At 41.1% G+C, this 15150-nt stretch overlaps 1 protein-coding gene across 2 annotated transcripts in view; it reads left to right on the forward strand.

The window, feature by feature from the left end:
• Window positions 1-10744, forward strand: part of KIAA1328 — a 399857-nt gene extending 389113 nt beyond the window's left edge. For both annotated transcript variants that reach the window (XM_081252539.1, XM_081252540.1), the window contains one exon: window positions 7845-10744. In XM_081252539.1, coding sequence (XP_081108665.1) covers window positions 7845-8055 — 211 coding nt within the window. In that variant the 3' untranslated portion in view covers window positions 8056-10744. The remainder of the gene's footprint in view (window positions 1-7844) is intronic.
• Window positions 10745-15150: the final 4406 nt, after the last annotated feature.

Consider the following 15150-nt stretch of genomic DNA (forward strand, 5'->3'; position numbering starts at 1 on the left):
CTTTAGTTCCTTCTTCTTCCCTGTAAGAAACGGAGTCTTAGATAAAATGTAAATATTATATGAAAATATAAATGTAATAACATGACTAAAAGATTTTACTCTGTTATTTGTGCCTTTTAATATGTTATATTAAAATTGTTCTTGATTAGAGGATCTCCTGTATACCCATCGACTTTCTGGTAAATTATTTAGCCTCCCTCCAAAGTGCACTGACTTTGCATAGTATTCACTCTGTGGCTTATATGCACTCCAAGAAGAAATATATTAAATTAGGATTAGCAGAGTCCTTTTGTGACAGCGCCTCTGTTGAATGGAGAACAAGAGATAGAAAGGTAAGTTTCTGAGTATCACCCTCAATTCTGTGTCTGCACGTATCTGACTTTCTCTCCATCTATGTGAGTAGTTCTTCTATGAGGTCTGCAGCCTCATAGGCAGGTTCAAGACCACCCTTTTTTCTTAACTAAGCTTTTTGCTGATGTTTGACAGATGATTGGGAAGCACTTATAAAATATGCAATATCTTCTATTTTTCAGAAACCTGAATGCCAGCCTAGGTTTGCTTTAGCAATTAAAAAGTAGGAAACTTTTGAGGGGAACTGTTTTAAGATTCCTGAGAAGACCTATTTTAGGTCTCCTAGTCCAGTGTGGTAATTGGTTATCCTTCTACCTTCTTTATAAATTCATTCTGTCTTAAATTGGTACTATTCCTTTTCTCCCACTGAGGTAAGACTAATATATAGGGATATAAAGAACCATAAGAAGGATTATGAACAAATATTTCCTATAAATATAGATTTTTAAACCCTAAAATAATCATAAAAATCTGAGTAAATATAAAGAATAATACTATATAACCAGGAAGAATGTATTCTAATAATTAAAATATGGCTACTATTTTGGAAACCAAAAATAGAATATTTCTTAACAATATGCCAAAGAAGAAAAAGTGTATTATCGTCTCAGTATATACTTAAAAGTTACTTGGTAAAATTAATTTTTCATTCCTGCTTTTAGTAAGCCAAAGAAAAAATATTTCTTAATATAATAAAGAATATCTAGATGAGAAATACTTAATAGTGATAAAATAGAATAATTTCTGTTTAGATCAGAATTATACAAAGGTGGCTATAAAACTTGTATTGCCCTGGAAGTTCTAGCCAATACAATAATATAAGAAAAAATAATATAAATATGGGAGAAAACATAAACCTTATGATTATAAGGTTTGTAATTGTTCACCCATAAAACCCATAAAATCAATTGAAAAAATAAAGAATTGAGAATTCAATAATGTACAAAACTCAGTCACTATAGGGACTTCCTTGGCGGTCCAGTGGTTAAGACTCCACTTTTCCAGTGCAGAGGATGTGGGAGCTAAAATCCCACATGCCATGTGGTGTGGCCAAAAAAAAAAAACCCAAAAAACTCAATTGCTATAAATCTTGATACTAACATTAGCTATTTGAAAGATAAAGTGGGGAGGGGGAAACTCATTTGTAATAGCAATGAAAAAACTCAGAAATTTCTAATAATAAACCTAGAAATTTATGGAACCTTTCTGCAAATGTATTTCCTAGCTAAGATGATTAGTTGAGAATTTGTATTTATCTCTTCTATTTCCTGAGACACCAGTAAGATGAGAGTAAATTAATGTTTTTAAAGATGTAAATCCACAAGAATAAATGGGAGAAGAGTCATCAATATACCTGAGATTTATATACATTTTTGGAAAATGAATGGAGGGTTAGTAACTTACTAAACAGGACAGAGGAAGCTACCACATAGAAAACACTGAGAAGGGTATTCAAATGAAAAGAGATTGATGTCACAGAACTTTGTAAAAGTTTGGGAATTGGAAGCAACATGAACAATAAAGAGTGGTGATATGAGGTAGAACTAAAAATGAGGTGGACATTTGAAGCAAGAATCAAAAAACCCAGTATTCCTGCCACAGTGCCATATATGGAATATTAGTCCCAGACAAAAGACTGGAGAAATTCAACAGAGAAGAGAAGACACAGGAATGTCATGTACTTTGGAAGATTAGATGAGTGCTGAAAATGGGATGAATTCAAAGTATACAAATGGAAAAAGTCGACCTCCTTCCCTGTCCCAGAAGTAGATCACATCTCCCTCCCAGAATACTGAAAGATTCTTCTTGAAGAAGCTTAATAGTCCCAGGCAAAAGACCTCCAAATACTGACATGAAGTGACACATCCACTTTAGAGAACAGTCTGGCAGTTCCTTAAAAGGTTAAACATAGAATTTGCAATCCCACCCTTAGGTATCGACCCAAGAGAAATGAAAACATATGTTTACTAAAAACACATACATGACTGTTCATAGCAGCACTGTTCACAATAGCCAAAAGATAGAAACAATCCAGTGTCTATCATGAGATGAAAGATAAATAAAATGTGGTATATTCATACTGTGGCATATTATTTGGCAAAAAAAGGAATGTAATAGGGAGTGACTGCTAATGGGTAGTTTCTCGGGGGGGGAGGGGGGAGCGGGGAATGAAATGTTCTCAAATTAAATTATGATAGTTGCACAACTCTGTTAAACTAAAAACCACTGAGCTAGCTGAATGCTTTAAATACTTTTCTGTATGCATGTTTTACCTCAATACAATAGTTTAAAGTTTATAAAGAAGCAATCAGCCACATTGAATGCTGGCGAGACATTATGTAAAACAAGGACTACAAAATGTCCATTGGATTTAGCAGCATGGAAGTCACTGGTGAAATTTGGTGAGTTCAATTTTAGTATAGAATATGAAAGCCAAGTTGGAAAAAATTGAGAAATGGTGTGGTTATGGAAATGAAAGAATGTCTTACGTGCTCTTAGTTATCTAGTAAACAGGAAAAGATTGAAGGTTCTAGAGTGGATAGTCAATACTAAAATGTTCCTAAGAAGCACAGATGGAGTGATTAGCCTTGTCTAAGAGAAGGATCACTTCCTTCAGTGTAAAAGGAGGAAATGATAGGCGCTGAAAGACTTGTGACAAAGTGACGACAATTTCTCGTTAATGACCTCCTTTCTCTGATGTGGGAAGCAAGGCCATCTGTTTAGCATAAGTTGCGAGAAGGGGAAATGAACAGAGCAGAACAGCTGATTACAGAAATACAGTAGCTCTGTCAGAAAATCTTTAGCACCCATTTAAGTTTAGTGACTAGGAATCTATTTTGGATCTGCTCTTTGTTTCTTTCTTGTTTCTTTGATTTTGTTTTATTTACACTAAGTTTCCCAACTATAATTCACAGAAAAGGCAGACATTTGGATTCATGCAGTATTATGATTTTGCCAGATTTAGGGGAGGGGACAAATATACAGGGGACATGTTTTTAAGAGCTTTGTTAAAGGAGTGTTTGGAATGCTGGACCATGAAATTCAAGTTCAATAAGAAGTAAAGGGTTGGGAAGAAGGTAAGCTATTAATGGTCCCACAGGACAGAGATTTGAGATATCTTGTTCACCACTTCACTCCCAGTTCTTAGAGCAATGATTGTTTGAATTAATGGTTCGTTGAGACCAATGGGCAGAGATAGTGGGAATAGTTGAAAAAACAAGCTTGAGGGTAAGATGTGGGCATCAGGAAGTAGTAGGATGTTTGAACTACTGAATTCAGAAGAGATGCTGTTTAATTGGTCACAAGTTCCTGGATATAAAAAGAAAGCCTTACTGAGAAAGTATTTGACCTGAGAGGTCAAAGAACTAAGTCGAGTGTTGGTTGAGTGTCATTCATGTAATGTTGACATTAGCAGGGATGGTGGTAACAGTTGAAGGAGAAGACTGAATCAAGTGTTATCATCAGTGATTGAGAGTGAATGGGTAAATAGATGTTACAGGTGAAGAGAGGTTGAAGGTGGTAGAGCAGGTGACAGAATCCTCAGAGCACTGGGAGTTTAATGAGAGACAGGGAGAATAATGATCAAAAAGCAAAAATGGAAGCAGTGATCATCCAAATACGACCTCTTGGCCCTGAAATATATAGGGTATATTGAGTATTAACAATTCTCACTGAGAAGGATGTAAGGGAAACATTGACCTCAGGAAAGAGCCAAGTTTCAGTTAAAATAGGAGATGGGACGGGTTGGGGAAAAAAGAGAGTAAAACTATAGAACGTAATAGGGATAGCAGTACTTCGCTAATTTATGATGAATTGGGGTAGAGAATATGCTTTGGGCATTGACTGATTGAAAAAAGGAATGAGAGGCATAGCTGATTTAGTCTCAAAAGACCTTAGACCTAACCTAAGTGCTCTTCAATAGCAGATTGGTTAACTAAATTAAGAGTGCTTCCAGGAGACAAAGTAATCTGAAATCATTAAAAATAATGTTATAAAAAATTGATATGGAAGAAATATTCCCAATATATTAAGTGAAAAAGTAGTTTACACAATCCATATGTATATTATCCTTTTTTATAAAAGGAGAACAAGAAGAATAATTGGATGAGTAATACTTTCATATTGTTTGAAATATATTGTAATTTTTTAAAAGACTAGCTGTCCAAAGATCTAAAAAGCTGCCTATGGAGGAAGGTGCTAAAACTTGAACCGTAGAACCATTCATTTTTTCAACAAATATTTAGCTCCTACCTTGGGTCAGGTACCATTCTTGGCACTGGAGATAATAACATAAACAAAATAATGACCCTACTCTTGTAACTGTTGAAAGAGAAAAGCAAATAAGATCTGAGAGAAGAGCATCCTAAGCAGAGGATTCAACACACACACAGGCCCAGAGGTAGGAATCAAGCATACCGGCAGGGTTTTGGCAACCCTGAGCAGCTGCGTTGATGGAGAGGAGTGGGATTTAGAGAAAAAAAAAATAATAGTTCTGTTTTAGATAGTTTGAGATGTCTATCACACATCCAAGTGGAGATATCAGGCAACAGTTGGGTGTATGAGTCTGGACCTCGAGAGCGAGGTTGATGTTAGAGCTATACATTTAGGAGTCATTAACATATTGCTGTTATTAAAAGCCATGAGAATGAATGGAATTACCTAAAACGTGAGAACTAAAGATTAAGCCCTGGGACATTCCATCATTTAAAAGGTAAGAGAAGAGGAGGGTAATCGGGAGAGGTCTACTGAAATCACCAAAGGTGAAAAAAGAGAGTGGGAAGGGAAAGCTCCTGCATCATGTTTAGCTTTTCATCCAGTGCAGCTTACGCACTGGACCTTGAAATTGTTTCATTTCAAGGTCTTGCCTGGGACTTAAGGGCAGGGTCAGCTACATAACTTACAAGACCAGTGCAATATGAAAATCCCTTCTTCAAAAGGTAGGATGAAAAATGCAGTTAAAGGGACTAAACTACAAAGCATTTTCCTTTAAGAAGAAATTTATAAAATAACAGGTGATACATGAGTAATATAAACCCGCAGATAGCAAAAAAATATTTTTGATGTTATAATTTTATATAATATAATAAATAATAATACTTTATTAATGTGATAACTTGGTTGATCATAAGATTTTTCTGGTTCATGTTTTTTCAAATTCATTTATTAGATTATCAAAGTTTATACTTTTAGCAACTTTATTTTAAGTGATATACTTAAAATCAGATTAGTTGCTCTTAGCAAATGAAACATCACACATAAATTTTGGTAATTTTTAATTTTGAGAAAGATCTTTCTGCTGAGGCAACTGACACTGGAACTGTTAAGGATATTTTATAAGCTGTGACATTTGGATAGATTTCTGATAAATTATTTCAAATATAAATAGTATATTTTGTATATTATACAAATATAATTAGTATATTTTAGTGTATCTAGAACTGATGGTTTTTATGGAACAATTTTTTTTAAAGATTTAACTCTTCATACACATAGTTTCATGTATGTATATAAATTTAAATTTATACAATGCCATTTTAATGTTTTCTCTGGCATTTTCTGTAACTTGTAGAGGTCATATGAGAAACCGAAAGTCACCTAATGGTTTGTAGGTAATTCAAAACGCCTATTATGCTTTCTATTACTGTATCTTAAATTACAAAGAAAAAATTAATTTTAAAACTGTATTCCTCATTAATTGGTTCATTTGAAGCTGCATATAAAAACAATGTTCTTTTCCATCAAATGCAACAATCTTTATATTTAATTTCTGTTTCTCAGCCTGTGGATATTTGCTTTGCAATATTGCAGCAGTTTTTAAAACCAGAGATTCTAAACTCTTTGAAGATTTCTGATATCTCTTTGATATGCTATATTACAATGTCCATGCGTATGCTTTTATTTTGTTATAATTTATTGATGTTTATTGCCTAAACACTAGCAGTTCTTATCCCAGTGATCAGGCCAGAGAGCTAATATTTTTGCCTTGGGGATGAGCTCTGGGAAGATAGGCAAGCCAGCCTCCCACGACTGCCACCACCACTGCTGCTTCTGCCACCATCACCATCACTAATCTGGGGCCCTGCACCACCCCAGACTGATTCTGGCATGAATGTGCATACCAAACAGACAGCCAACTGTTTGGCATACACACTGTGCTATGGGCCAGAACCCACATATACATGCCTGGCATATCTCCTCTGTTCACACACATGCTCCCTTGTCCCATCACATTTTATTGGGTTGGCCAAAAAGTGCTTTTGGTTTTTAAGTAAAGATAAAAGACACATTTTTCATTTTCACCAAGAACTTTATTGAACAACGTATTTACCCTTTTGTTCCATTACCTTCTGCCATTTTTCAGGCAACTTCATAATTCCATCTTCCCAAAACTTTTTATCTTTTTGAGCATAGAACTCTTCCAAGGTGCCTCTTACAGTCTTCCAGGGAATTGAAATATTTTCCATTACGACGAATGAATCAGAACTTCCCAGCCAAGCTGTAGCAGTTTTTGCCTGGTCTTCAAAGAAACATGCAGTCTTGCGTTATCCTGATGGAAGATTATGCAACTTCTGTTGACTCATTCCGGACACTTTTTGTCGAGTGCTGCTTTCGGTCGGTCTAAGTGGGAGCAGTACTTGTTGGAATCAATTGTTTGGATTTCCTGAAGGAGCTCATCATAGAGGACTCCCTTCCAATCCCACCATATACACAACATCACCTTCTTTGCATGAAAACCGGTCTTTGTTGTGGTTGATGGTGGTTCATTTCGTTTGAGTACTTATCATATGTTAATTTATACCAACTCATTAATTTAATCCTAACAGGATTTCTGTTGATCCCTTACGCATGACAAACTGAACTGAGAGACTGAATAACTTTCCCTAAGTCACAGAGCTTGCACGTGGTAGAGCAGAGATTTCAACCAAGTCTGTCTGGCTGCAAAGAAGTTGAGAGGCAGCATAGTGTCCTGTGTACAAGGGCTGGAAGCAAATGACCTGGGTTCAAATCCTGACCCTGCCATGCAGTGTCTTCTTGCTAGATGAGTTACTTCTCTGAGCCTTGCTTTCTTCGTGTATATAATGGGGATCAGAGTATACAGGACCTACCTCATAGGATTATGTAGAGGGTTAAATGAAAGTGAGATACATGTAAAGCATTGAGAACAGTGCCTGATGCTTTAGTAAGCCTGCGATAAACGTTGCTACTAATATTGTTATTGTTTTCATGATTACTTTGCCCACTCCACTCCACGGTCTGTCTTCACGGGTTAGAAAAGAATGTTAGTAGTCAGCAGAAAAGAAGAGCTTAGAGACAGACAGACAGCAGAGCCCCTCTGGTGTTTACCTTCCCTAAAGTTCCCCTAGAAGGCCCTCCTGCGTATGTTGTGATCTGTGATCTGATTCTTACCCTGGGCAGCCCATCTCTGTGGGCTTTTTGGATTTTAATGTTTTACTGATCTGATCATTTTCTGTCTGGGTTGTATGTGTTAACAGGTATGAGACATCTCTATTGGATTTGGTTCAATCTCTGAGTCCCAAGACTGCTACCAAACCGCGGCCCCATCGCTCCAGAGAAGCTGGGTCATGGCATCACAGTACTTGCCTACTCAGTCCTCTAAAGTCAACCTGGAACAAGACCAGGGCAGGCAGGACCCCTGAAGACCTGGAGGAGGATCAAATTCTGGAAGATATCTTTTTCATTTGACACTGAAGCACATGCTGCAAAATTTCCGTCAGAAATGAGTGGGTGTTTTTATATACTGATCCGGGATTTTAAATTATTTGACTGCAATGTAATTGTGTCTCTCCTTTCACAGGGAGGGACCTATCTCACTAGCATCCTGTTACGTGTCGAATATAGAAATCATTCTAACCACCCAGGGTGTTTCTGATCAGACCAATCAGTAGATAACACATTAAGGACGGATCGGGGATGGAGGACAGTAGCTTTTCTATGCCAAGCAGAGATTAGAACATTAACATAGGACACTTTCTGCATGGCAGAGGCTTTTGCATACTCAGCCTCATTCAAGAGTGTTTCCTTCTCAGTATTTTGCTGGAAAAGGTTGGCTCTCTTTTGTACATAAGGAAAACCTTTCCATTGAGAGATCCCTCTAGTTTAAACGTAGCCCCTTTGTAACATAAGCAATTTCAGAAAGATAGACCCTTTTACCTCTCCACCCTGTTTTCTTACCACCTACCTCTTTCTAAGTCAGTCAGTTAATTCTGAGGTTAGAGTTGGTGGTGCCCCTCCCATCATAAGCAACACTGAGGGCCAACTGTGAGTCAGTCTCAGCAGTCATCAGCCTGGCTGCTGCCCACCCTATAACCAAAAGGGCTTAATGAGCTAGAGCGAGGCCCTCCCAACCCTTAGAAACCAGCATTAGATTACACAAGCGAGTACTGCCCTAAGGGAGGCACTGGCCTGAAATGCTTGTCCTATGGTCGGCCATTTCCCAGGATAAATAAGAGCACTCTCTCAGTATTTTTCCTTGCCCCAAGTGTCTGTTTTATTCACCCTGGTGAACTTCCCATCAGCTGCTACAGGCTGACAGACTTCCCCTGGCCTCCCCTCTCTCCCCATGTGGAGTCAAGGCCCCAACTGACCAGGCCTTGCACGTGCTCTGCTCATAATGTTCCACCACCCCACGCAGAGTCTCCCCCTTTCTCCCACTGGGCCTCACAGAGAAAGCCTGTGGAAGAAGTACACTCAAGACGTACTCTCTCTGCTCTCCTGTTCGGCAGAGCTCTTGAGATGGGTCCCTCAGCTTACAGTGGACTCTAGTGGCCTCCCAAGCTTATGGGCAGTATGATGAGCCTGGTGGAGCCAGTGAGTTTAAAACTCTCCCTGGGCTTCCCTGGTGGCGCAAGTGGTTGAGAGTCCGCCTGCCGATGCAGGGGACACGGGTTCGTGCCCCAGTTTGGGAGGATCCCACATGCCGCGGAGCGGCTGCGCCTGTGAGCCATGGCCGCTGAGCCTGCGCGTCCGGAGCCTGTGCGCCGCAACGGGAGAGGCCACAACAGTGAGAAGCCCGCGTACCGCAAAAGAAAAAAAAAAAAAAAAAAAAAAAAAAAACTCTCCAGTCATTGGAAGCCAGGGGAAGATATGCATTACTTGATGACTTTAATTGGTATGGAGCGTGTTGCTTTTTTCTCTCTCCCTTTCACCAACCCCTGGCCTGAACTGAGACTAAGCCTGTCAGTCATTATTGGTAGCTAATGTCAGACCATGCAGGGCAGCCTGCACTTAGTGAGACTGCATGGCTTCCCTGAAGTCTTTATCAAAACTAGATTATTTCAGGGCTTCCCTGGTGGCACAGTGGTTGAGAGTCCGCCTGCCGATGCAGGGGACATGGGTTCATGCCCTGGTCCGGGAAGATCCCACATGCCGTGGAGCAGCTAGGCCCGTGAGCCATGGCTGCTGAGCCTGTGTGTCCGGATCCTGTGCTCCACAACGGGAGAGGCCACAACAGTGAGAGGCCCGCATACCGCAAAAAAAAAAAAAAAAAACCCAACTAGATTATTTCAGGCTACCAAAGCCTTCTGGAGCAACTTCCTTGTCTGGGTAAATCCAAATCTCATTGTCTCTTCAGACCGAGGCCCTGTCACCTCCGCCCAACCTTCCTTCACTTGAGTCTTTTTGTTCTTTGGAGGAGAGAAGAATATAGCCTACCAATACCATATTCTTAATCTGAGGTAAATATCAGGTCGGGACAAACCAGTTGTAGTCATTCAGTTGAAAGGTTGAAAATTATTGCAGATTACAATTTCCTCTTAAAGTTCACCCCTAAGAAAGTAACTGAATCAGTTTCATCCCATTCCAGAAGCCTTTGGAATATAGAGCTTTCTTTGGTGTGGCCAAAAACTGGGTGAAAACAAACAGAGAGCCCTTGACCATTTTCTCAGTTAAAGTTAGGTTTCCAGAGCTATCTTTTCCTTGCCCCACGTGTCATGACCACCTTAAGTACACCCAGCTCCCTCGGATCATCCATAACCACACTTTCCTATTCTGGACACCAGTGTCCTTACTGCTCTCTGGAGTAAGAGGATGCCAGAAAGACCAAGAAAAGGATTGTGATTTCTTCAAGAAGCTTGTTTGCCTTTAGAACAGTCATAAACAGGACCTAAACTAAAGGCTTTGGGGGGGTGTCACAAGCCACAAAATGGAGTTTAATTGCTTCTTTACCTCTCCTGAATGAGCAAATTGGAAGAGCAAAGATGGATTTTCAGCAGAGCATCAATCAACCTATTTTTCATATGCCACATTCCCCGCCCCCGCCAGTTGCCTTTCTCTATCCTGTAGGCATTTCCTGGTCGTCAGGGCAATAGGATGTGAATTTGTGTCTAGTCTAACATCTTCATTATGAATTGAACAATATATGTTAACATTTTAATCTGTGTCTCACTTTGAAATCTATATATATATGTATGAAAAGGTTGTTGTAGAGCCTCGAGGCTTTTGTAGAGCCTAGAGGCTTGACCTAATTGCAGACTAATCTACCAAGGGAGAGGGCCTGGCACACAGGAATCTGCCTTTCCTCCCTGTTAAGCACTCCCAACAGTGACTGGCTGTAATGCGCTTGCCCAGCCTCCAGCCATTTCCCCAAAGCAAGACTGGACACGTGTTGGCGATGCTGCAGGTAGTGTTACCACATTGCCTACCCTGCTCCCCACTGTTCTGGGAGAGAAAGACCAACCAGTGTTTACAAAACGGGTCAGGACAAATGCCCATGGAAGCTCCTTAAGTAGGGCCCAAAGTGCTTGATTTAGAAGACAAGAGTCAGTCAAGGAGAAGCTTTCTCTGACAGCCACCCTTCCAGGAGGCACATTTGTGTTTACAAACCTGACCTCCATGGGGAGACTTGTCCAGAGCACCCCGAATGTCACGGGGAGGGAGGGGCTCTCTCCTCCCCCAGAGCCGTTCCTTCCACTCGGCGCTCTTTTCAGTACCATTGTTCACATGAGTTATTTGCTGGTCAGACTCTGGGGAGGGGACAGGCCTAAAGGAACAGAGCTGGACGAAGTCTGCCGTCATAGCCAACATCTCAGTGGCTATTGTCCCCATGTGGTGTTGATATTGAATTGTTCCTTGAACATCCCCCATCGGATAAGTGGAGTATAGCTTGAAAGCAAGAGAAGAGCCTCAGGTTATCAAAATGTTATTTCTCTTAGTATTTGTTAAAAAAAAAACAGGAATGGTCAGTTGAAAGAAAGGAAGTAGTTTGCCACATCCTACAGGTTTTCCCTCCCATCACATGAACACCAGGCCTCCTCTAGGTTGTGTGGTCACTAGAATGGGAGGTTCCATCTGTGCACACCTTTGAGTCCCTTCTTTGTGCTTTTCCCCAAAACTGCTTAGCAAAGAAATGTCTTGGCACTTTGACACAAGAAAAATAGTGCTGCCTAGTTGGCTTTCGGTGCTGGTAGAACATAGGCGAGGGCTTGGGTACCTGAAATGCCCAGTTCAGAGATCACCAAGACAGCCAGTTCTGTGGATTCAACCAAGACAGCCAGAGACTCTATCCTGCCCCTGCTCCCCCAGTCAGCCTGACACCTTCCCCTGAACCAGGAGGCTTTGCAGCTCCCCTCAGAGACAGAGGTGGCAAGGACAAAATCATCACTCAACTGGCTCCCAAGCTGAAAATGAGCAAAGTAATCGTTGCCCCGATTGTAATAAGATAACCCTTGAGTCTAGGAACAAAGCTAGAGATGAGTAGGGTGAGGGTGACACCCTGGTCCTCAGAGGAAGAATAACCTGGCAGCTAGAGAGCCAGTTTCATAAATGAGTAGCCATCTACACAGTTCCTCAGAGTTTCTCAGAGTTGCTATTCAAAGTGGATTGTTCCTGAGCCCCTTGGACTCCATTGTTCCATTTAGAACTGGGATTTTCTACCCTCTCAGGCTTCAGCTCCATAGCTATTCTCCCTCCCATCCACCTCCACCACAGGCACACTCAGAATTGAGTGAGCACCTAGAAAATGCTCAGGGCCTTTTCTACCTCCACTCCTTACCCCCCGCCCCTGCCATCACCTTCCAGAGTCACAGAATTCTGTGGCTGGATTGGACCTTAGAGCCCATAGAATCCATCACTTTCATTTTACAGATGAAGAAAGTTCAGAGAAAGGTGAGCTCTTGCATCCTGTCAGTGGCCAGTCTGGCTGCCAAGCTGGTATCCTCCCCACTGCAGGACATCACTACCTTGATCTGGTATTCCAAGATGAACATTTTTAAGAATCTCAACTAGGACTGAACATTCTACCACCATCTGTTAGAAGTGAGCTCTCACAAACCACTTGGGCCAAGGGGGCAAAAATGCAGCATGTCCATTCCTCAGGGGGGTTTTAGGTCAGTAACCCTCAAGTGCCACCATCTGGAACTTCTTTCTGTTTGTGGAGGTAGAGGCCATGGGAAGGCTATCTCAAGAAATACCCCTGGGAAAAAGATAAATCTCTCCAGGTGGCATAATGGACATCACTGTCTTCTCTAAATAATAAAGGCTGTTACAGCCCTAGTTAAGACTTGTTCTGAAAAGACAGTGGCTACAATGAGGGTGAGGCCCACCTTCAATTGGCAGGGGAGGTGGCTAGTAAAACCAGTAGGAATGACCTATATCATATGTTGCCAATGGGGCGACCACTTTGACCATGACTTGCCAGAACCCAAGGCTTGTCTTCATCAGTGCTCTTGGCCAGCTGAGTGGCTCCCTGGGCCCAGTGTTAGATGTTGTTGATCCCACTAAGGAAGAGGTTAACAGCACAAGCTGTGGAACTCAGTAGACCTTATACAAATCTCAGTTACACTGCTTCCTAGCTGAATCATCTTAGGCAATATATTAACCACACTAAACCTAAATTTCTTAATCTGTAAAATTGGGATGATAACGCATACATCATAGGATGGTTGTAAGGGTGAAATTCAGTGAAATAATGTATGTGAAGGGCCTAGGAATAGTACCTGGCACATACAAAGTGTTCCACTAATGGTAGCTATCATTATTATCATTTATGTCTCAGTTAACTTACAGACTAGATAGAAGAAGACAAAGCTTCGTACTTTAAATTTTTAACAATAATAAAACAAAAGCCATCACAGTATGTCTTCCAGCAACTGGTAGGAAGCTGTAAACACTATGGTTTCAGAGAGCCAATTGCTGGGCTGAGTTTACTTAGGATTTGTGGGAGAAGGGGTAAAAGGAGGGAGATTTGACCTAGGCTTTGCCAGAGTATCTAAGATGGATGGAGAGTGGGGAGGGACTTGGGGGGTGGGAAGGTGCAGAAGTTGAGTGTTCATTGGCAAGAAAGCTCAAGATGTGTTTTGAAAGAATGCTGAGGAGATCACAGCTAGTAGGTGAGGTTCCAGAGAGAAGGCATCGACCTACACTGAGAGAAATATGCTGGGCCCAAATTGTGAAGAATGTTAAATGTCAGGCAGTGGAGTTCCATCCTTCGAGCAACAAAATCCATAAACTATCTTGGAATGACTTGTTTAGAAATATCTACCTTGCAGTAGTGTCCGGCTCTATCAGAGGGGATGGGATAAGGTTGGAAGGAAACATCTACTGTGTGCCTACTAAGTGTTGAGCAAGGTCCATAGATACCTTATTTCATTTAATCCACACAGCAACCCCAAAACATAGGTGATAGTATCCCCCTGTAAGAGATAAGGAAATTGATCTTGGAGAGGTTAGGTGTTGGGCCTCAGCTGCTAAATGGCAGAGCTAGTAAGTGGCCTGGAGACGAGCTGTCTAGTTCCACAGCTGTGCTCTTTCTACTGTACAAGGCTTCCTCTAGCCTAAGCGGGTGGCACTTTAGGCAGAGACACCAATTGTTACGAAGCTATTGCCACAGGTCAGGTGAGGTGTTGAGAGATTGCCACCCCCATCTGTAGGACTGGATAGAAGGGTGTAGAGTTGATATGCCACTACCATCAGGCTTGCTAATACCTCCTCCCAAGTGCAGACCTTATGACGACCCACCCAAAGGAGAGTTAGGGGCTGCAGATCAGACAACCTAGGATCCACATCACATGCCCGGGACTGAGTTGGAAAGAAAGACCTCGAATGCAGCACTTAGATCAGCCTTGCTTCAGTTGAGAATGTGCACCAAAAGTCAGATTGCCACTGGCTGAAAAGATAAATAATAGAGCATCGAGGAGGGAGTGATGAGCAGGGGATGCGGAAAGAAGTCAGAAATTGCTCCAGTGGAGCTCCCTTCACGGAAGCACTAGACAGGAGGGTTGATAAGGTGCTAAACCCCAGTAGTGTCAAAGGGGAAGATCTTAAAGGAAAGTAAGAAATGTCCATGAACCCTCATACCCTGCTGGTGGGAATGTGAAATGCTACAGCTGCCTTGGAAAACAGTCTGTAATTTCCTCAAAAAGTTAAACATAAAGTTACCATATGACCAGCAATTTCACTCATAGGTGAATACCCAAGAGAAATAAAAGTATATGTCCACACAAAAACTTTTGCATGGATATTCATAGCAGCATTACTCATAATAACCAAAAGGTAGAAACAACCCAAATGTCTATTAGCTGATTAATGGATAAACAAAATGTGGCATATAGACATAGTGGAATATTTGGCCATAAAAGGGAATGAAATACGTCCTACAACATGAATTATGCTAAGTGAAAGAAGCCACTCGCAAAAGACCACACATGGTAGGATTTCATTTATATGAAATGTCCAGATAGGCACATCTACAGGGACAGAGAGTCTATTAATGGTTGCCTAGGGCAGGGGTAAATAGAGGTAATGGAGAGTGAGTGCTAAAGAGTATGGGGTTTCTCCTTGATT

The sequence above is a fragment of the Mesoplodon bidens genome (assembly GCF_964165515.1).
Source record: "Mesoplodon bidens genome assembly, chromosome: 13".
Classification (NCBI taxonomy): domain Eukaryota; kingdom Metazoa; phylum Chordata; class Mammalia; order Artiodactyla; family Ziphiidae; genus Mesoplodon; species Mesoplodon bidens.